The following is a 27,866-nucleotide window of genomic DNA, read 5'->3' on the forward strand; positions in this document are numbered from 1 at the left end:
TTTTGGGGACTCTGCAGCACGCGACAGAGCGACATGGACCTGATCCCACATCTCCCGAAGCGAGGCTAGGTGTTCGTCCAAAGCGGGTATTTCCTTATCGGAGAACAGACCGGGAAGGACACTGGGTTGTACACCGTAAGTCACTTGGAAAGGACTTAAGTCAGTGGAGGCATGGGAGACCGTGTTCCTGGCAAACTCAGCCCACGGGAGGAGGCGGGACCAGTTATCCTGATGCTCATTCACGAAACAGCTCAGGTAGAGCTCCAGCGATTGGTTGCTCTTTCAGCAGCCCCGTTCGACTGTGGATAATAAGAAGAGGAAAAGGACGATAACATACCTATTTCCGTACAAAAAACCCTCCAAAACCGTGATATGAACTGAGGGCCTCTGTCTGAGACTATGTCAACATGTGAAGACCTCTGCCAATTGCGCAGCAGAGGAAAGCTTCTTGAATGGAACAAAGTTGCCATTTTGGAGAAACGGTCACCATCAAATTGGCCGTATGACTCCCGGAAGGGGAAAGGTCCACTATAAAGTCTAAGGACAGGTGTGTCCAAGGTAATTCGGGTATGGAGAGGGACATAAGACCTAGTGGCGTGCTCGTGGAAAACTTAGATTGTGTACATACTTGAGAAGCCGTAACATACTCCGTAACGTCCCTTCTAACAGAAGGCCATCAGAACTGTCTTGTTATGTTGTTCAATGTTTTGCTAAGGCCTGAGTGACCCGCTGTTTTGGTTCTATGAAACTATGTCATGACTTTTCTCCTATCCCTAGCTTGTACAAATAACAAACCTGTGGGTGTTTCAGGTGGTGCTTGGTTTTGATAGGCTTTCACCCTATCATGAAAGAGGGAGGAGATGACTAAGTGTGCAGCGGCAATAATGTTAGAAGGAGGAACTATGGATTCAGGTGGAGAGGGGTTGACCTCCAGTGGTTCGTGTTGCCTGGATACAGCATCTGCCTTAATGTTGCGGTACCCAGGTTTGTATGTTATGGTATAACATAGGAATAACGACCACAGAGCCTAGCCGAGAAGACACGATGAGATAGGAATAACGACCACAAGCCTGGCGAGCAGACAGACGTCTGGCCTCAGCTATATAGGAGAGGTTCTTGTGGTCTGTGATCACCAGGATAGGGTGTCTAGAACCCTCCAATAGGTGTCTCCACTCTTTAAATACTAGCACTATAGCCAGCAGGTACCTGTTCCCCACATCATAGTTTTTCTTTGTATCAGACAGCTTTTTAGAGAAAAAAACAACATGGGTGAAGAGGATCGTTGTTTTTCTCTGTGAGAGTATTACACCAATGCCTGACTCGGACGCATCAACCTCAACTATAAAAGGCAGTGATGCGTCAGGGTGGCACAAAACAGGGGCCAACGTAAACGCCTCTTTGAGCGTTTTGAAGGCTTCAAGAGCCTCAGGACTCTGAACTTGTGGATTAACCCCTTTCTTGGTCTGACTTGGGCGCCTATTTAAACATCCTGCACGCAAGCGTGCAGCGTCCGACATGCCGCACAAGGGAGTAGCCGTGAGCGGCACGTGGGCACCAAAGGCCGCCGTTCGCAACGAGTGTGGAAAAGCCGCGAACGGTGCGGAAGGATCAGATGTAGCCGCTTGCTGCAAAGGCAACAGAGAGGCTGCCGCGAGCAGCATGCGGACGCCATGAGCTGCTGCTCTCGGAGTCCTGACAGGTCCTATGCTATGAGGCGTTGAGCAGTTGGACCAGGCCTCTACATAGTGTGGTAAAGGTTGTTAGAGTGTAAAGGTCTGGAATCTATATGTATAATGTTTCTAGATCTATTTTATGGTATGTTTGAGAGAACTAGTTAGTACAGGCCATTTTTAACTTAGCCCACTTAGCAATAAAGAAACCCTTCATGACACATTAATGTGCCTATAGTAGGGATAGAGGGGAGATTTCATCTGTGTCATTATCGGAGAAATATTGAGTTGACCTTGTCTTTGTGTCTCAAGTAAAAAGGTCACATTCAGGGTGGAGCCTTGCTGCTGAGCCGATCAGACGTGTGCCTGAAGAGCTCCTGTATTATTGGACCTCACACAGTGTAAAACCCTGAAAACCGAGCTTGTCACGCCACCGTGCACTAAACAACTGGGGAGTGAGCCGACGACTCACTGGACACCTTACCCAACTATCTTTAACGACAGGAGCCGGCACTGCAACAAGCGCCTATGGACGTGGGAGCTGGTCAAAGGCATCCGCTCTCCCCGCTCCATACTCATAAAAGCAAATTTGTTATCCCCCTCCCCTTGCATCGGCAAGAGCTTTCCCGGTCCCCACTGACGGATGGAACCACTTGCACTATCTGGAAATGGTGGTTCCTGCAAAGCTGCCTCCCTGCATTCAAGCAGTCAAGATGGCTGCCAAGAGAAAGCCAGCTGCTCTCTGTGATTTCACCATGTGGGCGTTGCAGGAAGAATGACTCTCCAGGGCCTTTGAGGGCGCACTTCTGGCACAAGATCGAGAGACTAGCCGTGAGACTTAGAGCCACACACACATCTCAGCCTGATCTCACTCACATTACTACTCAGCTTCGGTCAGTTAAGAAACGTGGGCAGACGCCTTGGATGGTACTTAAGAGCCGGAAGCTCAGAATGACTACAACCCGCTATCTTCCTACACCACGGTCCAACCTGATACAATAACCTAAGCACAACTCACACCATTCTAGCATGAAACCTGATAGAAGGCCTTGAGATCAAGTCCTGAGTAATAACGCAATGGGAGTCGTGAGACTGGTGGGGAGCTAATAAGTGGGTCTTGTTTCATTATTCTTACCAGGGCAGCACCCACTACATGAAAAGGATAGGCTGAATTTTCTTGACTCTCCTGCTGACCTCTATAGTCTTGACTGACTACCTATTTGTAGGCAGATTCTCATGTTTCCTTTGATTAATCTCATATGCTGTTTCCATGTCTATCTAGCACCCAGTGGTAACACTCATTGTTGATTTTAGTGTATTTAAAGTCTAGTGTCTTTGACTAATGTGTCTACATTATCTCTCAATAAGACTGGTTAGGTTTGCATTAATCCCTATTGAATTGCCCATGCCTATCTAGTCTTCTGTTCGGTGATGTTAGTCTCAGATTAGACTTGTCTGCGTAGCTTAATTACTTCACTCTTCACTCTGCTATCAAAAAATGTGCATTTTTATTATGTGCCATAATATTGAACTTTATGTATTGTTTGATCAAGCTTGTACCTGCTGTTGTGACAATAAAAGCATGTTTGTGACTCCTTTGCACAAAAAAAATAAAGATTGGCAAAAAAATAAAAGGTTGCATTCAGCCGCCTCCAGTTAGTTGAGCTGAGGTGGTGTAGATGTCAGTGTAAAACGAACTGGTGCATGGCCTGACCACATTGCTGTAATCCTAGTGACCCGCATTAGGTCGGGAAGGTAGTAGTAAGAGAGGAAGAAGTAATCCATTCTGGAGTAAACAATGTGCAAGGCAGAGAAAAACATGTAATCTTTATTGTTGTAGACTACCCGGCTCAGGTCATGAAGGGCAGTACACATTAACCTTAGGACATGTTTGGGGATTGCAGAGGTCTCCATAGACTGAGGTATCATGGGCAGGATCAAGAGGGACATTACCTGATGCATTTTTTTCAGGCATTTTTCCATCTACAGTTTGGTAGGTACTTATTCAATGTGTAATACAGTGTTAAACAAATTTAAATGTAATAAACAATGTAATAAAATGCAAATAAACTATATTGTATACCTACTTTTGGGCCACTCTGCAGTATACATATATTTTAATATTTAGAAAAAAAAATCATTTTGAAAATGTATGTAAAAATAATAAATCATTTGAAAAGCTTATCTAAAAATAATAAATACAGGCCTGTGTTAGTACATAATATGTTTTCCAAGACCTTAAAAGAGTGCTTCCTTACACAGTCTTCAATGCGCATCAACAGTCCAGAATGAGGACTGGGTTGAGAATCACTCCCTTAAACCATAAACTTTCTTAGGTCTTCCATGGTCTGACTTTCCAACTGAAGATCACCGTGCACTTGGATTCCTATTGTTTTCAATGGAATGTTCCCTGAGAATTGCAGTGAACTACTGAGCTCTGAAAGAACTTCTCTCGCAATCTCTCCCGCGTTTAGATAGAAAGCATGGCCACAAACGCTATACAACTTTAATTGTTATACTCTTACCTTTTTAACACTGTAGGCTACTGAATGTACATATTTCTTATGTACGTGATTATTATTTAAAAAAAAATCCATCTAAAAAGAGTAACTGGACACTTATGTAAACATGTAAATATATATATATATATATTTATTGAATTATCCAGATATGAGTAATAACACAATATATACAGAAATTAATTTCTACAGCGACCAGCGCATATTTACATAGGTGGGGCACTCAGATCATACGCCTTCACCTGTAAGATAAAAAAAAAGCAATAATGCAATAAGAGGCAGTTGTGTGAGAAAGACAGGAAGAGGAAAGGGATAGAAGAACGGAGATATAGTCCAATGCTTGCCAGCCAGCTACCACATTTAATAGTTAAAACTAAATAATAAACCCTAGGGAGGACAATAAGAATCCCATATTACTATAAGGGAGGCTTTACCCCTCCTGTTTCCCGTACCTGCCATGTGGGGTATATGTACTAAATATTCAGAACTAGCAATGGCTGCCCAGTTGCTAAAACGGACCCATCCCATCACAATAGAGACTGTGAAATAACATATCTACTAAATATTTAAAACAGCCTTTAATAGTGAATAGTAATTCAAACAATCAATTCACTTGCAAAAAAGCAAGTGATTAACAATTTGTGAATTTGCATCCTACTGGATGCGTTCGGCTCTGAATTTTATTAATATCAGTGAATCTTCAGAATCCTGTAGTTTGTATAGGTTTCAGATGCAAAGCACTGATTTTAATCCAAATGGCAAATATATCCTCGCAATCGCGTATGTGGCTTTAATAAATTTGAGAATTGCCATTGGGTCAGAATTCAGACATTTTCACCAGATTTTTGTCCCCATCCTAATATAATTCGGTGTTTAGAGAATAACCCTGTTAATGAGCAGTAGGCATTACAACTCTCCCTCTGCAAGAAGGGGAAGGAAGTCACAGGAAAAGGGATTTATTACCTACTGCAACTTTTCAGTTACAGGGATAAGGAAGTTGCCTTATCAGAAGTCAGCATGTACACTAGAGATGATGAAATAAATGATATAGCATATCACTAACATCCAGAGACACTTGGCATTATCTGTTCTCCAGATTTACTCCGTTAATTTTTTGATGTGTCTCCTAAACAGTATTTTTTTGTTTAGGTACTCCTCTCACCTGTTTGTTCATCACCTTCACTTTCAAGTACATGTCCCCTTCGCCTGAGGCGGAACTTATCCCTCGGGGTGGTATCTGCCCCACTAAAAGATTCACTGCTTCGGATTGTTGAGCTTAACTTTGCATGACGTGGTCTGGGAGATGTTCCATAATTTGGTAGTGTCGCAGAGGAAACAGAACTTTTACTGCGACGGAGAACCACTGGACCTAAAATCAATATTCAGTTTTATATTTTGCAGTAATACAATTTATAAAGAGAATAAATATCAGCAATGAAAACATCATTTAGACATGAAATACAAGTTAGATAATTGGTTTGGAAGAGTTAACACAATTCTTTATTAAAATGAAAAACATTAATTCAACAATGTTTTTCTATTAAATTTGCTGTGATTTCCATTATTCTCTAAAGCCTAGGTACTGAAAGACTGAATTGCAAGTTGTTAGCAAATTATAATACCAAGGAAGCCACATATCAAATACCTTATGATCTGTCTAAATCCAAACAGATGCGTGCATCTCATTGACAGACAGACAACAGACATACAATCAGAGTTAACAGTTTATCCATCCAGATGGATTTAGCTTAAAGGAACATTCCACACACCATAATCACTACAGCGTGTTTGAGAATGGTTTGACTTCTTAACTGGGGTCTTTAGCCACTCGCTGCTTAATTACTTTTGACAAAGAGTTGGAAGCTCCTGTTTAGCTCTCCTACACTAAGCCCTGCAGTTCAGGGCTAGCACATTGAGTGTGAGTCAGCTGATCTCTCTTAGCCAATGAGCCAAGCCCTGCACTGCCTTCATTCTGTCGGGTAGATCTCAGTAAAGAAGCCAAACCAATCTAAAATAGTTTGACCACTTACAACGGGAAAGTACTGGGGCGTTCCTGGCACCATAACCACTACAGCATGTTGTAGTATTGATGATACTCGAAGTGCTCCTTAAAGTTATATCCTAAGAGGAATGTGTTTGCAATAAACAGTTTGTTCTTACTCTGGGCTGCTGTATCTGCTTCCCCTGGATCTTTGGGTGGGTTCAAGAGACGAGAAGGTTCCCCAGATCTTCTTGGAGATCTTTCACGAGTCCTGAGAAGCCTCTTCATTTTGTCTGCAATCCAGTTACTTCTCCTGTGGTGATGGCTATGTCAGGTGGGAAGGTTCAGTTAATCAGAGTATACAGTCATACAGTTACACGTAATTATTCACCCTCCAAAATATGCACAGGACCAGATAATTCAAATACCTTTGAGGCAAAGAACTAAACATCTAATATATTATTTTGAGCACTTCCTTCCAGAACTAACAGGTTTAACTTAAATAATATTTAATTTTATTCAATTTTAAAATCTATTTTGATTTAACACTTGTTTTTACTTTTTTTTCTACACATTATATTGTATGACTATAGGACTGAGAAGACAAGAACTGCAATTGTATTCTAGTTGCCCAGACACATTCACTATTAGGGTTATTCTATTCACTAATATAAGAAATGTCAGGAATGCCAAGTCAATTTCAAATGTAAGGCCAAAATAGCCAAACTGTTAAAATTAAATAAAAAAAATAATAATATATATATATAGTTAATACATTGCTAAACACAAATACACACACCAGCCAAGCCATAAGACTTGCTTTTCCCACAGAAATCTTACTATAGCAGTGCTCTCACTACTGCAAGGGATTCTGGGTAGGCATATGCAAATGAGCTCAATAAAGATTCACGTTTTTGCCTCATAATTCCACTTTATACATGGATTCCTTGGAGTATGTGTCTGCTGTATACAACAGCTTTGAAACACAATTCAAGAAGAGGAGCGAAGTCAGTGAACCACTCTTGGACAGCTTTTTTTGTTGTTAATGCAACTCATCAACATGAGGTTGGTTACTGACTTGCTATGGACTGGAGGCTTGGCGTTACTTGTAAAGTACATACCAAGAGAGTTGTGGTGGGTAAAAAAGTAAGTTAAATCCATTGCTAAACAAATAAACACACCAGTCAAGCAAGTGGGACTTGCTTTTCCCGCAGAAATCTCACTTTAGCAGTGCTCTCAATACTGCAAGGGATTCTGGGTAGGCGCATGCAAATGAGCTCAACAAAGAACCACATTTTTGCCTCATAATATATATATATAATTATTTATTTATAAAGTGCAAACAAGAGGAGGAGGAGATGTTGAGGGGAGAAAGGGAGAGGAAGAGGAGAATTTGGGGGAAAGGAAGAGGAGAATCTGGGGGAGAGAAGGTAGAGATGCTGGGGGAGAAGAGGAGGAGGAGATATTGAGGGGAGAAAGGGAGAGGAAGAGGACAATCTGGGGAGAGGAAGAGTACAATCTGGGGAGAGGAAGAGGAGAATCAGGAGGATATTCTAGGGGAGAATGGGAGAGAAGGAGGGGGAGATGCTGGGGGGAGCAGGGGAGAGGAGGAGATGCTGGAGGGAGAAGGGGAGAGGAGGAGATGCTGGAGGGAGAAGGGGAGAGGAAGATGAGAATCTGCGGAAGAGGAAGATGAGAATCTGGGGGAGAGGAAGATGAAAATCTAGGGGAGAGGAAGAGGAAAATCTGGGGGAGAGGAGGAGGAGAATCTGGGGGAGGGGAAGAGAAGAATCTGGGGAGAGGAGAAGGAGATGCTGGGGAGAAGGGGAGAAGAGGAGGAGGAGATGCTGGGGGGGGGATATGCTGTGGGTAGAGAAGGGAAGATGCTGGGGGGAGAAAATAGGAGAATTAGTTTGGACAACTGTATGAGTTGTTTTTTCTAAACTTAAACCTCAGTATTCAGGTTTAATTACCGTGTTGGCACTTTGAGGAAAAAAAGTTGGCATGTATTGCGGTGTGGGCACTCGGGCTCAAAAAGGTTCGCCATCACTGCTCTAGAACATATTTTGTGTATGTTTTGGTTCTAGCATTGCAAATATGATGGAACATATTTAGTGCAAAGTTTGTTTCCCTTACTCTGTATATAGTTAAATCGATATACTTTTTTCCTTGGTTCTAGCACTCTATATATGACAGAATCTATCTATTGTTGACCTTGGTTCTAACTTTATATATAGCAGAACTGATTTATGACAGGTCTTGGGCCCAACAATCTATGGATATATTATGAAATGTACCGTATATACTCGAGTATAAGCCGAGTTTTTCAGCCCATTTTTTGGGCTGAAAAAACCCAACTCGGCTTATACTCGAGTCAAGGTCTGTATTATGGCAATTTGCATTGCCATAATACAGACTGGGGGGAGAGGGGGGCTGGCAGAGCTGTAACTTACCTGTTCTGCAGCTCCTGTCAGCTCTCTCCTCCTCTGCGCCGTCCGGTCAGCACCTCGGTCAGCTCCCAGTGTAAATCTCGCAAGAGCCGCGGCTCTCGCGAGACTTACAGTGTAAGCTGACAGAAGAGCAGAACGGACGGCGCAGAGGAGGAGAGAGCTGACAGGAGCTGCAGGACAGGTAAGTTACAGCTCTGCCAGCCCCCTCTCCCCCCCACTGGACCACCAGGGAAGGAGAGACCCCCTCCCTGCCATATATCAAGCAGGGAGGGGGGACGAAAAAAAAAATATATAAATAAAATAAGAAATAATAATAAAAAAAGAATAATAATAAAAAAAAAATTAATAAGAACAAAAAAAAGGGGTATAAGGACCACTATGGGAGGGAGGGGGTGGGTTAAGGACCACTATGGGAGGGAGGGGGGTATAAGGACCGCTATGGGAGGGAGGGGGGGATAAGGACCACTATGGGAGGGAGGGGGGGGATAAGGACCACTATGGGAGGGAGGGGGGGATAAGGACCACTATGGGAGGGAGGGGGTGGGTTAAGGGCCACTATGGGAGGGAGGGGGGTATAAGGACCGCTATGGGAGGGAGGGGGGTATAAGGACCACTATGGGAGGGAGGGGGGGATAAGGACCACTATGGGAGGGAGGGGGGGGATAAGGACCACTATGGGAGGGAGGGGGGGGGATAAGGACCACTATGGGAGGGAGGGGGGGATAAGGACCACTATGGGAGGGAGGGGGGGGGATAAGGACCACTATGGGAGGGAGGGGGGGATAAGGACCACTATGGGAGGGAGGGGGGGGATAAGGACCACTATGGGAGGGAGGGGGGTATAAGGACCACTATGGGAGGGAGGGGGGTATAAGGACCACTATGGGAGGGGGTGGGATAAGGACCACTATGGGAGGGAGGGGGGGGGGTATATGGACCACTATGGGAGGGATGGGGGGGGATAAGGAACACTATGGGAGGGAGAAGGGGGATAAGGACCACTATGAGAGGGAGGGGGTGGGATAAGGACCACTAGGGGAGGGGAGGGTAAGGACCACTAGGGGAGGGGTGAGTCAGGACCACTGGGGGGGGGGGGTGAAGGAACACGGGGGTGGGGAGGTAAGGACCACTGAGGGAGGAGGAGGGGAAGACAGGACATATGGGGGGGGGAGGGGGCGGCAAAAAATTTTTTGCCTACGGCGGCAAATATCCTTGCACCGGCCCTGCACACACTGCATTCACACACTGCATTCATACACACACACTGCATTCATGCACACACACACACTGCACTCATACACACACGCTGCACTCATACACACACGCTGCACTCATACACACACACATACGCACACACTGCATTCATTATACACACACTGTAAATAAATATTCAATTAATATATTTTTTTTAGGATCTAATTTTATTTAGAAATTTACCAGTAGCTGCTGCATTTCCCACCCTAGTCTTATACTCGAGTCAATAAGTTTTCCCAGTTTTTTGGGATAAAATTAGGGGCCTCGGCTTATATTCGGGTCGGCTTATACTCGAGTATATATGGTATATATTATAGATGTTGGCTCTAACACACAATTGTTATTGAGGCCTATTTAACATGGTTATGATGCTACAATATTGTATATGGTGGAACCTATATGTTATAGATCTCAGTTCTGGCCGTGTGTCTATTCTGCTTACAGTTGATCCTACTTGTTTGCATTCCAGTGCCATTTCTTTTCTTTATTTGTTGGAACCCATGTATTACAGGTTTTGTATTGTATTTTTTATTTTTTTTAATTATCATATAGTTATATTGCTCAAGAGAACTTGCAGTTCAACAAAATCTCCTTCCAGATTACTTGACATTCTGACTAGGTAGGGGTCTATTTGTTTATTTATTTAACAGGCATATACTGAAGCAATGACCTAGCAATAAATGCTGGAAACAGGAAATTTGGCATAAATATTATATTGCCATTGAGTACCATTGGTTTTGGAATTCAATGAAGACGATTGTGGTGACTGGGATGAGAGCCATGGTTGGGGTTGGACACTGCTCACAGCGGAAAAAAATAAGGAAACCTACAGTACCGAAAAAAAACTATTGATATTTTCTGGACTACAGGTTCCCTTTAAGTAATCTGTGTAGAGTACTGGACACAATTCTCTGTATAATAAGACATCTGCAAAAACAGGTTACCTTTGAGCTACTGGTGCTGGGTCTAGAACTCTGTATTGATCCATGATCTTATCCAGTAGCTTCTGCTTCTCGTGTTTAAGCTCTGTCAGTTTTTCACTGGCAAAAGAAAGGAGCAGAGAAAAACACAGTCAATATAGTCCTAGTATTACCTTTAAAATATGTGTACAAAGTTTTGAAAGCCCTCGATCAGGGAGAATGTGGAAGATGTGCTCCCATAATGCACTGCGTCTATTAGTTATTAGGTTAGTACATCAGAGCAATTGTTAAAATTTCTCCAGTTTGAGGAATCTTGTATATTTTTGATTTGTCTTTTTTTTTATATTGTACAAGAATATCTGACGTTCTAATGTCCGAACATTAGCAATTAACCAAGTGCAACACTAAGCCTGATTAAATATGCTTAAAGCTTTTAACACTAGCTAAATATGCTATTTACAAGGATGTGAGCCTAGTCTTAACAAAATACAGGTGATATTAGAAAAAGTAGAATATCGTGCAAAAGTTAATTTATTTCAGTAATGCAATGTAAAAGGGGAAACTAATATATGAGATAGACGCATTACATGCAAAGCAAGATAATTCAAGCCGTGATTTGTCATAAGTGCGAGGATTATGGCTTACAGCTCATGAAAACCCCAAATCCACAATATCAGTAAATTGGAATATTACATGCAATCAATAAAACAAGGAGTGTACATATAACAATATCAGGCCTCTGAAAAGTATAAGCATGCATATGGGCTCAGTAGTTGGTTTGGGCCCCTTTTGCAGAAATTACTGCCTCAATGCGACGTGGCATGGAAGTTATCAGCCTGTGGCACTGCTGAGGTGTTATGGAAGACCAGGATTCTTCAATAGCGGCCTTCAGCTCTTCTGCATTGTTCGGTCTCATGTCTCTCATCTTTCTCTTGGCAATGTCCCATAGATTCTCTATGGGGCTCAGGTCAGGCGAGTTTGCTGGACAATCAAGCACAGTAATCCCACGGTCATTGAACAAGGCTTTGGTGCTTTTGGCAGTGTGGGCAGGTGCCAAGTTCTGCTGGAAAATGAAGTCAGCATCCCCATTAAGCTCGTCTGCGGAAGGAAGCATGAAGTGCTCCAAAATCTCCTGGTAGACGGCTGCGTTGACCCTGGACTTGAAGCACAGTGGACCAACACCAGCAGATGACATGGCTCCCCAAATCAACACAGACTGTAGAAACTTCACATTGGACTTCAAGCATCTTGCAGTGTGTGCCTCTCTATTCTTCCTCCAGACTCTGGGTCCTTGGTTTCCAAATGAGATGCAAAAGTTGCTCTCATCAGAAAAGAGGACTTTGGACCACTGAGCAACAGACCAGGTTTGTTTTTCTTTAGCCCAGTTAAGACGCTTCTGACGTTGTTTGTTGTTCAGGAGCGGCTTGACAAGAGGAATACGACATCTAAAGCCCATGTCCAGGATCTGTCTGTCTGTGGTGGCTCTTGATGCACTGACTCCAGCCTCAATCCACTCCTTGTGAAAGTCCCCAACATATTTGAATGGCCTTTTCCTGACAATCCTCTCCAGGCTGCGGTCATCCCTGCTGATTGTGCACCTTTTTCTTCCACACTTTTCCCTTCCACATAACTTTCTATTAATGTGCTTTGATACAGCACTTTGGGAACATCTAACTTCCTTCGCAATTACCTTTTGAGGCTTTCCCTCCTTATGGAGGGTGTCAATTATGGTTTTCTGCACAACTGTCAGGTCAGCAGTCTTCCCCATGATTGTGATTCCTACTGAACCAGACTGAGAGACCATTTAAAAGTTCAGGAACCCATTGAAGGTGTTATGGCTTACTTAGCTGATTAGAGTGGGACACCGTGAGCCTAGAATATTGCACCGTTTCACAATATTCTAATTTACTGAGATTGTGGATTTGGGGTTTTCATGAGCTGTAAGCCATTATTATCGCACTTATGACAAATGACGGCTTGAACTGTCTTGCTTTGCATGTAATACGTCTATCTCATATATTAGTTTCCCCTTTTACGTTGCATTACTGAAATAAATGAACTTTTGCACAATATTCTAATTTTTTGAGTATCACCTGTATGGCAACATACAGGTTTACACTCACCGATATTGTCTCTCCTCCTCCTGTCTTAGCTCTCCGCTCTCCAGACTGCGCTCTAATAACTCCCGGTTATCACGGTTCAGAGTGTGCAGTTGAGACACCAAAAGATTGTTCTGGTCTTGAAGGGACAGTTTTACCTGAGACAATACCTGAAATACAGACAGTTAGTTTGAATTGCACATACAGAGGCATCAGGCATTGGTAGAGAGGAACAGGACGACTTTAGAACTCACCTGACACTGGTCAGATAGAGCTGTATTGCTTATCTCCAGACGCTGCACAATCTCTCGCATTTCTCCATGTTCTCTCTGCAGCAGTTCCTTCTCTCTCTGCTCCGATCCTAACTGTCTCTTCATTTCCCTCAGTTCTGACGCCTTGTCTGCTATCATCTTTTCCATTTTAGACTGCTCATCTTGCAGCCTGTGAAGATCAAGAATTCTAGGTGAGGACAGACATTCATTCTTTTGTGTGTGTTTTTAACCCCGATGCTCGTTCTTACCTTCTCTGTTCCTCCTGCACTTTATGGTTTTCCATCTCAATTTCTTGCATCCTCTCCAACTGCTCCTGCAGTTTCCTCTGCTGTTCCAACTGCATATTCTCAGATTGTACTGAGATCTGGGAGAACCTACGAGGAATCACATATACAGATATGAAGAGGTGTGTTTCAGACTACACTCTCGACACACTAGGTGAATAAACATAAATACATACTATGACAAGTCGCCTTTCTTTCTAATATATATTGGCATTAATTCACTAACAGGGCTATTCGCAAAAGTGTGAATTATTAAGAATGCCATGTAGCCCCATGTAGCCAAAGCGCAGCTCAGCGGAAAAGGGCCTTGACAGGGGTTAGGAGGCGGGCTTAGGAGGAAGCGGCCAGGACTGATGGGTTGTGGATAAGGGGTTTGGCTATTTAAATAAGCAGCCATTTTGGAATCAGCACTTTTAATTACCTACCTGGCTGAGTTTGTGTGCACCTTCGGTGTGCGCTTGCTGAGTCGGGTAGGTGTCTCTCTCTTTTGTTTTTCTGCAGGTTGGGCGAGTCGGAGTGGATGCTGGGGTCCAGGACAGCAGTGTGGGTCGTCTGTCCGGCTGGTAGCAAGAGAATCTCGATTGCACGCAGGCGGCGGCGAAGATGGCGGCAGGTGGAGGCATCCAGCACAAGCCAGGAGGCTCACTCATCGGCCGTACACGGGCTGAGGCTCTGGTGCAAGTGACTGGAGGGCACGAGGTGGCCGAAGCTAGCTGCGAACCAGGAGGCAGGCTTGGATGGCGCATGGTCGAGGCTCTGCCTCCCGGCGCATGGTCGGAGCCCCCGGGGGGGTCGGCGTTCGTGGGCGGCAGCCCAGTGATCTGGCAGCATGGTCCCCGTGCGGGGGGGCCAAGCTTGGAGCGGGAGTGCCGCGGGCGGCGGTGAACCCTCAGGAGCCGGGTAAGTGACGGGGCCGTTCGGGAGGGCGGCCCCAGGCGGGAGCACTGTACGTTGCAGTCTGTCCGGCTCCAGGGCCCCCCACGGAGCCGGGGGTATACAGCTCTGTGTGTGCGGGGGTTTGGGCTGTGGGTCCCCTTCGGGGGGTGTAGAGGAGGTTTCCTGGGACTGGTCAGGGGGCAAGGGGCCACCCTTCCCCCCCCCTTTTGGCTGGCTGCACATCACCCCCCCCCCACACCCCCGTTCGGCAGGAGGGATTTTCTGCAGCCAGGCATCGGCCTGGTTTGGTGCAGGGGACTGGCATACCTCCCCCCCCCTTTTCTGATGAGTGGCGGGCGGGGGTCCTGTGGCGCTACGTGGATGGCAGGCGGGTTATTCGGACCGCGCCTGGGGGGTTGGCGTCCGGCTGGAACTGCAGCGGCCGCCTGGCCGCCCCCCTATATGCATGGCAGCGCCGGTCCGGCTCCGGTAGCTTGGCGGGGGATCATTCTGTGCGCCCCCGTGGTCATCCGGGGGGGCGGCAGTGGCTACCGCGCTGGTATCAGGCCCTACCCCCCTTTTTTCTGATGAGTGGCAGGCGGGGGCCCGTGGCGCTACGTGGTTGGCAGGCAGGTTATTCGGACCGTGCCTCGGGGGGTTGGCGTCCAGCTGGAACTGCAGCGGCGGCAGGTGCCCCCTAAGGGTCGCACTTTGGCGAGGGACGGGCGGTCGCCTGGGGGACAGGCCCCTCCTCTATATGCATGGCAGCACCGGTCCGGCTCCGGTAGCTAGGCAAGGGATCGTTCTGTGCGCACCCGGGCACGTGGAGGGGGGCTGGCCATCCGGGGCGGCGGCAGTGGGTACCGCGCTGGTGTCAATCTCTGACCGACTTCCCCCCCCACCCACCCCCTCCGGGTCGCAGCAGGAGGCCCTGGTGGCGGGCAGGTGCTTCCAGGGGCAGAACGGAAGTGCACCCTGCCCGGGTTTTCTCATTCTCGTTTCAGGTCTCGGAGCCGCTTCTGGTCATTTTCTGCATCGGCTGGGCTCCCCGGTTGGCGGGCAGGCAGCGGAGGTCGAGCTTCCTGGAGCCCATGGACCGGGCGGAGCAGCCCCGTGGAAGGGGCTTGGCCGGTGAGTCCCACATGGCACTACTCTTTCGCACGTACTTAGCAAGTTGCAGTTATTTCTTACCTTTAAGGGCCGGGGGTGTGCGGGGGCGAGCGCGGGCGCTTTGGATGCATGGGATAGGTGTTGAGGCACACGCGGGGTTGGGTGCAGGTATAGCGGCGGGGATTAGCAGAGGCAAGGGACGAGAGGATGGGCTGACGAGGGGCGTCCTGGAGGGGAGGTACATCCCGGGTTGGGGCAGGACCGGGCGCTTGGGGGTGGTGAATTTTGCAAAAAAAAAACGGCGTTCTCCGTCGGTGGGCTTTATAGTCCTCAAGGCGGGGGGGGGGCGAGACGGATGTGGGGGAGAGTATGGCCGCCGGAGGAGTTATCGTTAGATGCTGACATCGTTCGGCGACTGGGCGCGGGCGTTGTGCGTCCTGGGTGTCCTCGGTGAGGAATCGCCGGGATTGTGTATATCGTGGCGTTGCACTCTGGAGGGGATATGGGATTCTTCTGCTGAGGCCATAGTATGACGGACTTGCGGGGTGGGGGGTACTGGGCAGTTTTGGCACGGGGTGGCAATTCCAGGTGGGCGGTGGTTCCATCGAACCCACCCCGCCGTAGGCGGCTGATGAGGGCATCGGAGGCGAAGCCTCCGCCTCGTTTGCTTCCTTTTTCAGGCTGGGTCAGCGTACTCTGGGGGCCTGCGGTTGGGGTCAGCATGGGCGGTTGGGTGGAAGAGGCCCCTACAGCCCGCGTAGGGGGTTTCTAAGGGGGTAAGTCGGGGAGTCGGCGTCGACAGGTGTTGCGCCTGCTGTTGCAGGCTTCGCCCCAGTGTGGTTGCAGGGGACAGGGCCAGGGCTGCGCCGATACGTTGTTGGGGCGGTTGCGCAGTTGAGGCGCGAGGACTTCAAGCGGGTTTCCTTCTTTTCCCTGCTGGATAGGATGGGGTCACGGGGGTTCCCTGTGGTGGTTCGGGTACGGTTGGACGGGTGGAACTGTTGGGCAGGAGGGCGGGCCGTTTTCGGCGTGCCATCTCTGGAGGATGTGCGGGGTTATCAATTGGGTGGCCCCAAGAGTGTAGGCGCCGGGGGCATTCGGCTCCTGCGCCATCTCTATTACCCAAGGGGCGTCATTGCATGATGCCATCCCTATGGAGCTTTGCTCGGTCTCTTGCGCATCATTTGACCAGGCGGTCGAGCTGGTTGAGTAGGCCGGGCCCTGGGGGGGCTTTTTGATGGCCACCGGGAAGTGGAGGCTGCATATATCTGGCTAACCGTTCGCCCGGTTAGCAATCCCTTGCTGGACTGTCTCTGTGGAGGGGGGTGCCTGGTGGACTTGTGTCCACGGACGGGCTGTTTAACTCCTTGCCGTATTCCGCGGAACTTGGTTCCTTTGGGGCTGGGTACTTGGGATGGTGGCTATGGATGAGTTGGTTGTGCGAGGGGCGGATTTCGGTGGGGAGCCGTCAGACTCCTCTGCCTGCCCCCGCAGGTTGTGCGACCGCGATTGGTGGCGGGGCAGTTTGGTGGTCGCTGGCAGCAGGGGAGTGAGTGGCCGGAATAGAGTGTACCCATTCTGGGCCGGGGTGTTGGTTCTGACTCTGGGGGGTGTTGGCTGCCTCCGGGTATGCTGGTAGGGTGGCAGAGGGTGGTGGTTGAGGTTCAGCGGAAGCCGGATTGGGGCTTCGGCGAGGGTGCGGGAGTGCGGTTGCCGCACAATTTCGTCGTTGGGTCATCACCGGTGCTAGCTGATCTGCTGGTGCGCGGGGCGGTGGTCGACGGTTTCGGAGGGAGGCTCCTCCTTGAGACCCGGGTATTTGGGGGTTCTGCCCTATAGGGGTGGCGCTGGCATTTAGGGGGTAACGGGCTTTAGGCCCCCTAAAGCGGTTCTTCTGGGCGGACTGTGTGGCAGTGGTGCACATGGTCGACGACCGTTTGTGTTGTTGATTCGGTGGTGCGTTTTCTCATGGTGCCTCACTCAGCGATGTGGGTCCCTCCAGGTGGTTGTCACGTACAAGGGGTGCTCGGTTTTTCGGGAACGTGGTGGTTGGTGCTTTCTCTCGGTAGGTACGGTCCTGGTTTTGGCGGGTGGCACGTGGAGGTTCTGCTTTTAGGATGTGCGGTTCTCGATGGCACTCGGGCTGCGGGAAGCGTCCTGCTAAGAGAATGCGTGAGAGCTTCGTGGCTCCAAGGGCCACGCACGCACAAGGCTGGGGAGCGCGGGACTGCGCATGGGTTGGATTGGTTCTGTCTCTGGTGGGTGGCTTGCGGTGCGATGCCGTACGATGGTTTACGCTCAGGTGGTTAGCCGGGACTTTTACGGCGGTGGTGGGCAGGTTTTCAAGGGCCGCTTCTCCTTGGGTCTGGATCCACGGTTGGGACGAACTTCGGTGGAACTTCTTGATGTACCGGTGCCCCAGAGGTCAGATAGGGCGCGGTGCTCTTGACGCTAGGAGGCCGGGGTCCGTGGGGTGTCGGGGGATCTCATTTGGGGTTACCTGATGTTGGCTTGGACAGTTGACCGGGGGCTGCTGTTTTGTGTGGCATTTCTACTTTCGGATTGGGGGAGCGGGAGTGCTCCAGTCGGGGTTGATGGGGGGAGTTGGGGCGTCTGACGCACGCTCGTCGTCCGGTCCGCGACCAATATCGGGGGGTTAGGGCTTGGACGTGCTGCGGGGTGAACTCCCTGGTTCAGCGCTGGGTGCGGCTGCCTCGGCGCCGCCGTTTTGGCAGGGGGTCCGTTAGTTGGCAACGGGGTTTTTTCTGGTGTTGCGGGATGGTTCTTCCCAGTCTAGCTTTTGGTTATGACGGTTTTGCGTTAGGCTTGGCAAGCCAGGGGTTATGAACGGGTGTTGGGGTTGCTATCCTTCCACGTTGAGGCGGTTTTCGGAAACGACACGGTACGGCCTAAAAGGGGGGCCTTGGCCTAGGGTACATGGTGACGGCAGCCATTGAGCTCCCGCTTGCGCGTATGTCTGGGAACGGTTGAAGTGAGTTGGGGGGTCCCTAGGGGTCCGAAGGGCCAGGGTTACGGTTGGCTTGTCTCACCAGGATATGGTGATTTGGTTATTCGTCGTTCCCCGGGCCAAGAGGAGGGCTGCAGCTAGAGGTGAGGGTCAGCAGCTGGGCTTTCCGGTGGGTCGGGTGGTGACTCGGTGATTGGTTGCGGGGTATTGATGGGGGATGTGTGTCCCGCGGTGTTTCGGAGACTCTGGCGTGGTGTAGGCCTGATTTTCTTGTCCCACATGTGGGGGTGAAATCTGGATCCGGTACTGCAGCGTCGGCCAGCAAGATGGATGGGGTAAAGGGGTTTCAGGATTGGGAGGCCTGCTTCCCGTGACTTTGGTGGTGGTCGGGGACGGTTCCCTGAATGGCGGGGAGCTAATTTTGTACGGGAAGCGGGCGGCATGGTGGCAGAGGCATGGTCATAGGGACGGGGGTTGCCCCGTTGTTTTCACAAGGATGGAGTTCTCCTTTTCAACAGGGGTGGGTCCTTCGGGCTCCGGATTGGCAGGGATGGCTGCAGAAGGCGCTGTTTCCTCGGGGTGGGGAGCTCAGACGGCTTAAGGGTTCAAGGTCTGAGCTTGTGGCGGGATAGGGAGCTGAATGAGAGGAAATAGGCTCCCCATTAGGAAGATTAATGGAAATGGAAAAATTGTGGTGATTGGTTAGTTGGTAGGTTTCGAGTCCTGTCGGTGGCTCAGAACCTGGTGGGGTAGGGGTATCCGGGTATACCCCTGCCATGGTTAAATTATGTTTGGTGTGGGTAAGGGTATCCGGGTATACCCCTGCCATGGTTAATTATGTTTGGTGTGGGTAGGGGTATCCGGGTATACCCCTGCCATGGTTAATTATGTTTGGCACTTTAAGTTATGTTCATGTTGAAATGATGTTGGAAGAATATTATATGTATATATATCATGTGTTATTTATATGGGGGTCATTGCCTTGTATATTAACTGAAGGATACGGATGAGAGGGCGGGGCATGGGGCAATGACCCATGTTTTTCTATGTTAAGTTATTATCATTATTATAGTAGTATGGTTATTATCATTACATATATATATATCATAATTATTTAATAAAAGCTGTGGACAATTTGACCCATATACCCTAGTGTCAGCGTTTTATTGGGGAAGGTATGTGGGGGGCTTTTGTCCAAGGTTCCGACTGCCCATATGGCGACTATACACCGGTCATGTAGCCCCATGTAGCCAAAGCGCAGCTCAGCGGAAAAGGGCCTTGACAGGGGTTAGGAGGCGGGCTTAGGAGGAAGCGGCCAGGACTGATGGGTTGTGGGTAAGGGGTTTGGCTATTTAAATAAGCAGCCATTTTGGAATCAGCACTTTTAATTACCTACCTGGCTGAGTTTGTCCCACCCACCCTCCCTGGGATTTTGTTGGTTAAGTGGGTTATCCCGTTTTGTCACAGCGGCGGGATAGGGAGCTGAATGAGAGGAAATAGGCTCCCCATTAGGAAGATTGATGGAAATGGAAAAATTGTGGTGATTGGTAAGTTGGTAGGTTTTGAGTCCTGTCGGTGGCCCAGAACCTGGTGGGGTAGGGGTATCCGGGTATACCCCTGCCATGGTTAAATTATGTTTGGTGTGGGTAAGGGTATCCGGGTATACCCCTGCCATGGTTAATTATGTTTGGCACTTTAAGTTATGTTCATGTTGAAATGATGTTGGAAGAATGTTATATGTATATATATTATGTGTTATTTATATGGGGGTCATTGCCTTGTATATTAACTGAAGGATACGGATGAGAGGGCGGGGCATGGGGCAATGACCCATGTTTTTCTATGTTAAGTTATTATCATTATTATAGTAGTATGATTATTATCATTACATATATATATATATCATAATTATTTAATAAAAGCTGTGGACAATTTGACCCATATACCCTAGTGTCAGCGTTTTATTGGGGAAGGTATGTGGGGGGCTTTTGTCCAAGGTTCCGACTGCCCATATGGCGACTATACACCGGTCATGTGTAAAATGAAATTCCAAATTTCAGGATTTTTGAGATAGACACATTGGAAATAAAATCTCCAACTCAGCTTTGGGACGAAGATATTTCATGGTCGGGACCACAGGTAAGCAGTCTGCAACTACTCCACATCATGAAGCCACAAATACACACATTAACCACACGCGCAATGTGTGCATGTGGTTTTATATGCTGTCTATATTTTCTTACTAAATTGTATTTCTTTGCCAGATTCCAGTCTGCAGCTGCATATTTATAGCGGGACTCGAGGTGATGCTACAGTTTTTCATTTCCATGGTGGGCAATGTTTCATTCGGGCTGATTACTCACTGTAAAGTAAGTAAGATACATTTTCTGCCAAATTTAGCTGTTTATCTGTTATAATAAGGCTCACTGCTTTCTGTCTTTATAGCTATTTAATTGTATTTACTCTGGACGTGAAACACTGCTTTCTGCAAATATCTGTAAATAGGTATTGTACCAGTGAAGCCAGTGTAATAAGAACTGCATGGCTCATAATCGGTAATTTTTTATTTATCTGATCTTACCATATTTTAATTTCATACTTAAAGGAACACTAAAGTCACCAAAACAACTTTAGCTTAATGAAGCAGTTTGGGTGTACCGATTTAGGAGTTAAATCACTTTGTGTATGCAACCCTAGTCACACCTTCCTGCATGTGACTTACACGGCCTTTCTAAGCACTTCCTGTAAAAAGTAATCTAATATTTACACTTCCTTTATTGCAAATTCTGTTTAATTTAGAATGTATCATCTCCTTCTCTGTTAATAGTTTGCTAAAACCTGCAGGACCCTCCTGTGTGTGATTACAATTCAATTTACAGAGCAGGAGAAAGAAAGCTTTTAAAGTCAGTTGAAAATGAAGTCATTTTGGTTTTATGCAGGCTGTGTCAGTCACAGCCGATAGAGGTCTGACTAAGACTGCATAAAGAAAAAGAAAAATGAGGCTGCAAGGGCATGATCTATACCCTAAACTTGCTTCATAAAGCAAAAGTTGTTTTGGTGACTATAGTGTCCCTTTAACTATTTTGGGCATCCATGTCTTTTTTGTTTGCCACTCTCTGTACAATATTTTATAACTTGCTACCCGAGATATCTACAAGTACTGCCCATTCCTACTATACAGAGCTCTTAGTGGCTCTTTAAATTTTTTTTCCGTTTGGTTATTCACTTTATTTGCTATATTTTCCTAAACAGAGTTACATTATGATATATTTGTTTCTGGTGTTTATCTCTGTATACCTTCTTAATCAGCCTGGCCATACACATTCATTACCGACAAGCATAGTTTCCATCTATCCACATCTTCCTTTCCAGTTAGCGACTACTTTTTCTTACCTTTCCTGAAGCTCCTTGTGCTCTTGTCTCAGTATCCTCAGAGCACTCCTTCCTCTACGTAGCTCTCTTTGTGCCTTATCCAGCTCTGCTTCTTGCCTTTGAAGTTCCCTGAGCAGGGAATCATACCGACCCTGAATCTCTGCACGTTCTCTGCGAACACTTTGCACCTCCAGGAGCAGCAAGGACAAAGCAGACTCGTGTACAGGAGAGGGGGCAGGGGTGGTAGGAAGGGGGTTAGACACTTGTAGAGTAGGTGTTAAAGTGGTAACAGGAGAGTGAGAGATAGATACGGAAACTGGGAGAGACTGTGAGGTAGGTGAAGGTGAAACAGCATCCACAGGAAGGGGATTTGGGACAGATATGGGAGGCGAGGTAGGGACAGACGGAGAAGTTGGCTTGACAAAAGTCAGAGAGGAAGGTACAGCTTGGTCATCAGACAAAGCGGGAGAGGTCGATGGTGGGAGAGCAGTTGAGATTGAGGAACCAATGGGTGGTAAAGAGACCAATGGGGAGCTTACAGTGAGGAGGGTAGGGGCTGATGTGGTCAGAGAGGCACAGACTGGGATATCTGTGGTGCTGGTTGATTCAGAAGGTATAGGACCTGGTGGCTGATGGAAAAGAAGTAGCTCAGTGTTCCCTTTTGTTTTTTTCTTTGGGAGTTTCCTTTGCCCCTCCTGCTCTTGCAGTAGCAAATTGATATTTGCTTCTTGGAAAAGTCTCTTTTGGGGAACAATGTCCGGATTATTTTCTTCAAGCAGTCTCTTATTAAATTCTCCTTCTATGACATTCTGTTCCAGTTGTCTCTTTGGAGATTTTACATCTAAAGTGTGTTCTCGCAGTTGTCTCTGTAGGCTTTCTGCCAAGTTAATACTCTCTTTCAGTTGTTTCTTAATGGATAATTCATATTCCTCTTTGTCTTTTAATTGCCTGATAAGGGACTGCTCCTTTACAGTGCCCTCTTCAAGCAGTCTCTTCTGTTGTTCTATTTGCTCTGTGCTATCTTTCAGTAGTCTCTTAAGGCGGTCTTCATCTTTTTCATGAACCTTTGTCTCAAACCTTACACCCCCCTCAGTTCTTACTTGAAATTGCATTTGTTCAGTGTCCTCTTGTCTTTTTAGTGAATCTGACTTATCCATTCTATGAATCTGCTTCTGAAGGGCTTCTATTTCACCGGTGCTCTCTTGAAGCTGTCTCATGAGTGACAATTCCTTTCTTTTCAGTGACTGTATTTCATCAGAGCTCTCCTCCAAATGTCTCTTCAGTAACTGTATCTCAGCACTATCACGCTGTTGTTGTCGTAGTGAGTGCTCCACTCGCTCTTCCAGTTGCCTCTCCAATGATAGTCTTTCTCTCTCATTGTCTTCTAGTTGTCTCTTGTAGGAATTTTCTTTTCCAGCGTTCTCCTGCAACTGTCTTGTTAGAAGTTGAATTTCTGATGTACTTTGTTCAATGTGTCTAATTAGGGACTTATCCCTTTCCTCTAACTGCCTCTTAAACACTGAAATCTCTTCTGTTTTTTCTTCAAGTTGCTTCTTCTGCCCTTCTACTTTGTCGGCATTCTCTTGTAGCTGTTCTTTAAGGGATCTCTCATTTCTTTCATGACTTCTCTTTACTGACAGTATTTCTCCAGTGCTCTCTTCCAACTTTCTCTTCAATACGTGAATCTCATCAGTACTTTGTTGCAACTGTCTCTTTAGTAATTGTAACTTTTCTACATCGTGTGCCTGTCTCTGGTGAGATTCTGCCTCCTTAACTCTCTCTTGAAGTTGTGTCATAGCCAATTCTTCCTCTTTGTCTTTAAGTTGTCTCTTCAAGGACAATGCCTCTTCTTTTATTTCTTGAAGCTGTCTTTTAAGTGACTGTTCTTGTAACTCTCTTTCTCCCAGCTGTCTTTTAAGGGCCAATAATTCCTCTGTACTTACTTCTAATTTACTAATTTGGGCCTGTCTCTCTTTGTCATGTTGTTCTAATTGTCTTTTCTGGCACTGTCTCTCTACTTCCTTTTCAATTAAGTCCTTTCTTAGTAACTGTAACTCCTGATTACTCTCTTCCAGTTTTCCATGTAGAGACTGCTCATTTTCCATGTTTCTCTCTAGATAACCCTTCTGTGACAGAACCTCGTCAGCTCTCTCTTGAAGCTGCCTCTGGAGTCTGTGAATATCTTGCTCTTTTTCCTTGAGTTGTCGCTGTGAATCCCTTTCATTCTGAGCACTTATGTGAAGATTTCTGGTGAGACTTTGGACCTGTTCAGATATCTCATGCAACTGCCTCCTTAATGATGCGGACTCTCCTGTTTCATGCTGCTGTCTCTGTAGACTTTCACTCGTCTCTGTGAACTTTTGAAGTTGTTGAAGGTGGTTTTCCTGTGTGTCTCTGATCTGTTTCTTCAGGGAGTCTGTCTCTTCAGTCATCTCTTGCAACTGTTTCTTCAAGGACTGGTCCTGCCTTCCTCCCTCTTCCAGCTGTCTCCTCAGTAACTGCTCCTGTGCCTCTTTCTCTTCCAACTGTCTTTTCAACATTTGTATTTCCTGAGAACATGTTTTTACTTGCTTGTCAAGTGAATCTCTCTCTGTTTCTTGCTGTTCTAGCTGTCTCCTTAATGACTGCTCCACCACAGAACTGTCTTGTATCTGCCTTTTGAGAGATTGGATGTCTGTAGTCCTCTCTTCCAGCTGTCTATGCATTGACAACTGCAAACACTCATTTTCTTCCAAGTGTGTTCTGAGCAATTTGTTTTCTTTTGTACACTCCTCCAGAAGTCTCTTTTGTGACTGTATTTCTGAAGAACTCTCTTCAAGCTGTTTCTTAAATGATTGCACCTCACTTTCATGAAGCCGCCTATTGAAGGTCTGCATGTCTCTCATGCTCTCCTCTAACTGTTTCTTGAGAGACTGCATTTCCTCGGTACTCTGTTGAAGGTGCTTATTTAGTAAATGTGACTCCCCGGTTTGAAGAAGTTGTGTATGTAAATGTTCCGTCTGCTTGACAGCTTCTTCAAGAAGTTTCTGTTGGCATTGTCTCTCTCCATCCTTGTCATCTAGCTGCTTCTTTAGGAACTCTATCTGTTCCGATCTCTCTTCAAGCTGTCTCTGCTGTACCTGTCTCTCTACTTCCTTGTCAACCAACTTTCTGTTTAGTGACTCTATTTCTTTTTCTCTCTCTCGTAGCTGTTTCTGGACTTCTGCTGAATCCTCAGCTAATCTCCTTTCAAGATTTTCCTTGAGTGATTGTAGCTCTAGCGAACTTTTTTCCAGCTGTTTTGTGAGTAATTTTACCTTGTTACCACTCTCTACCAATTCTCTGCTAAGTGCAAGTTCCTCTTCTCTTGAATTCCTATTCAAATGACTTATTCCTATGTCTTTCTTTGTTTCAGATTGTTCGTCTACTTGTTGAAGTCCTTGATCACGATTATATTCAGTCTTTTGGGATTTATCCTCTGCTGTGGTCTCTTCAGCTTTTCTTTCTTGTACTTGGATACTCTTCGAATTCTGTTCCAGCGGTTTCTTCAAGTTTTGTGCATTGTCCGCAGTTTCAAGTGATCTCTTTGGTAAATGTTCAGTTTCTGGTCGGTCGGCAAGTTTTCTCTCTGCTTCGCCCTGTATGTGATCTCTCTCTCCCAGACTGCCTCCTTCTGGTTCCTGAATTAAATATAAATGTAATCATCCTTACACAACATAATGTATCGATCTCATGCATCATATCTATCATTTTCTTCTTATTAGTCATTCAATGCTAAAAAAGTTACTATTGTATGAGCAAGACTTTGCTTTTCACTTGTTAGAATAGTAAGTTTGAAATGTAGTTAACTTTATAGGAAACTTATTGCCTGAGTGTTTCTGTACTATATCTACCCAAATAAGAATCCTTAAAGGGACATTCTAAGTACCATAACCACTACAGTGCACTGCATCAAAACTACAGTGCAGGGTGTCAAAAATGCCCTGGCACCCTCCTCACCTCAATGTAAGCAGTCGATATTTTTGGTACCAACTTACCCGAGGTGTGCGGTCACCATTTCCTGTCTTTTCTGGAGTTGGAGGCACTCTGTCTGAGCTATGCTCACAAGTGCAGGGCTAAGCTCATGAGCTGAAAATGAACTACTGATGTTGTCATGCCAATATGCTGGCCTTGCAATGCATTGATTAGCACAGGAGAGCTAACAATAATCTAGCTCCTGTCTTCCTGATCCATGGAGGGGCAAAGTGGCAACCCTCATGCCCACAGACTATGGGCTTGGTTCCAAGAGCCCCTGAAAAATTCAAAAGGGGCTATTGTCGCTGGCCCTGAGTGCTAACTCTACTCCCCTACTGGTGTTGGGGGACTCTGGGGATCACCTGGACCTGGTCTGCACACTGAGTACCAGACCGGGAGATTCCCTGAATCGCTGTGGAACTGTACACCAGATCAGAACTGTGCCGCGATCCAGAGAACCTTTGATAGGGTGTTAGACTGTCCTCTGACCAACAATCACCGATTTGGAGAGGATGTCATGAAGTTAATGAGGCATCTAGGGATACCCACGACTTGAGAGCACTCCTCTCCCCAGAGATCCAGAAACCCCTTTTGTGATACTGAGATCAACCAGCCACACACATGGAACTCCCTGTCAGGGTACCTGAGGTCTCTACCTCTGAGAGAGGTAGAGACTTAGAAGTTTATCTGTCCAGAAGGGCTGTTTCCTCCGTCCCTCGCGGTCCTCCCGGTCATTTACACGCCGGCCGCGAGGGATCCACTTCCTTTTGTAGCACGACGCCCAGCAGTCGACGTCATGACGCCAACCCGGACCGACCTGTCACTCAATTGTCTGGAGACTAATCAGGACTCGTCGGAGGCGTGTCTACTCTCCTGAGCCAGGGTATTTAACAGTGCTTCTTCCATTTGCTCATTGCCCTGTCGTGGTTCTAGCCTGTCTAGTCACCCAGCGCTCTTGTATTCCAGTTATCCTTTTGGTTCCGACCCGGCTTGTTTGTATTACTCTGCTTATCGCTATTACCCTTTGACTCGGCTTGTTCCTCGCTTACCTGTCTTCTCATTCCCTCGACCTCGGCTTGTCTTTGACCATTCTCTATATCTCCGTACGTTAGTCCGGCCATTCTAAGGTCCGGTATACGTACCCTTCTACTGTCTGTACTCTGCGTGTTGGATCCCTGTCCCGATCCTGACACTCCCCGGATTCAAGAACAGCCGCAATCCATTAAAACTTTAACACACTATTGCTTGGGCATGGATTCTCTTGGATGATGAGCTATCAGGAGACATATAATGTGAGGAAGTGCTGTACAGGGAAAGGGGGTTCTTGAGGGATTTATGCACATCACGACTCTGTGTATGAGAGGGCACAGCACGGAGTCTATTTTGTTAGCTGGGACTATCACAATTAACACTCCATACACAACTGTATTGTATGGAAGACCCCCTGGAGGAGGAATCCACATTTGGTCTGTATAAAATAGATGTGCGTGCAATAAAGGTTGTTTGTTCTACCTCCTACATTAAGTCTCGACCTATGTGTGGGGAAAAAGGCTTTAATTACTGATACTGTACAAGAAAGAAGTCATCAAGAGGAAAATAGCTGTAAACCACTGTAGCCTTGTTCAGTGGAAAAGGTCCCAAGCGACCGTTGTCCTTCTTTGGTGACTGGGTCTAAAGTTCTCCAGAATCCCCTGGTAGCGGTGAGTAAGCTAACCTGATGGAGGTAATAAGTCAGAGTACAGGAGCTCCATTACAGGAAGCTCCTAGCAGGAGCTTTCATCATCTCTCAACAATGGAAGGAGATAGGCAGGGAGCAAAGTCTGTCTGACCCCAAGTAAGAAGTCAAACCATTTGCAAACAGTTGACTACTTACAGTTGGGTGGCGCCAGGGCACTCTTGGCACTATAACTATTACAGTCCCCCTTAGTGGTTATGGTACTTGGAGAGTTATTTTTAAATTTGTGTCTCTATTTCCCAAACTTAAACTTTATTAAAACAGTTGCATGTTAAACATATGCACCATCATGTCAAACTTTTCTATGTTCACCATTGTTGAGAAATGCAAAAGAAACCATTTGGGAATTTTATGCAGGTTTAA

The 27,866-nt window shown here is 46.7% G+C and overlaps 1 protein-coding gene across 1 annotated transcript in view; it reads right to left on the reverse strand.

Annotated features, from left to right (window-relative positions):
• Positions 1-4,319: 4,319 nt before the first annotated feature.
• CCDC88B (coiled-coil domain containing 88B) overlaps positions 4,320-27,866 on the reverse strand; it is a 105,862-nt gene continuing 82,315 nt past the window's right edge. The window contains exons 14-21 of the mRNA XM_063438644.1: positions 21,797-25,434; positions 13,414-13,539; positions 13,148-13,334; positions 12,918-13,063; positions 10,819-10,914; positions 6,350-6,495; positions 5,352-5,558; positions 4,320-4,431 (exon numbers count right to left, since the gene is read on the reverse strand). Coding sequence (XP_063294714.1) covers positions 4,418-4,431; positions 5,352-5,558; positions 6,350-6,495; positions 10,819-10,914; positions 12,918-13,063; positions 13,148-13,334; positions 13,414-13,539; positions 21,797-25,434 — 4,560 coding nt within the window. The 3' untranslated portion in view covers positions 4,320-4,417. The remainder of the gene's footprint in view (positions 4,432-5,351; positions 5,559-6,349; positions 6,496-10,818; positions 10,915-12,917; positions 13,064-13,147; positions 13,335-13,413; positions 13,540-21,796; positions 25,435-27,866) is intronic.

Source organism: Pelobates fuscus, chromosome 12, assembly GCF_036172605.1.
Source record: "Pelobates fuscus isolate aPelFus1 chromosome 12, aPelFus1.pri, whole genome shotgun sequence".
NCBI lineage: Eukaryota > Metazoa > Chordata > Amphibia > Anura > Pelobatidae > Pelobates > Pelobates fuscus.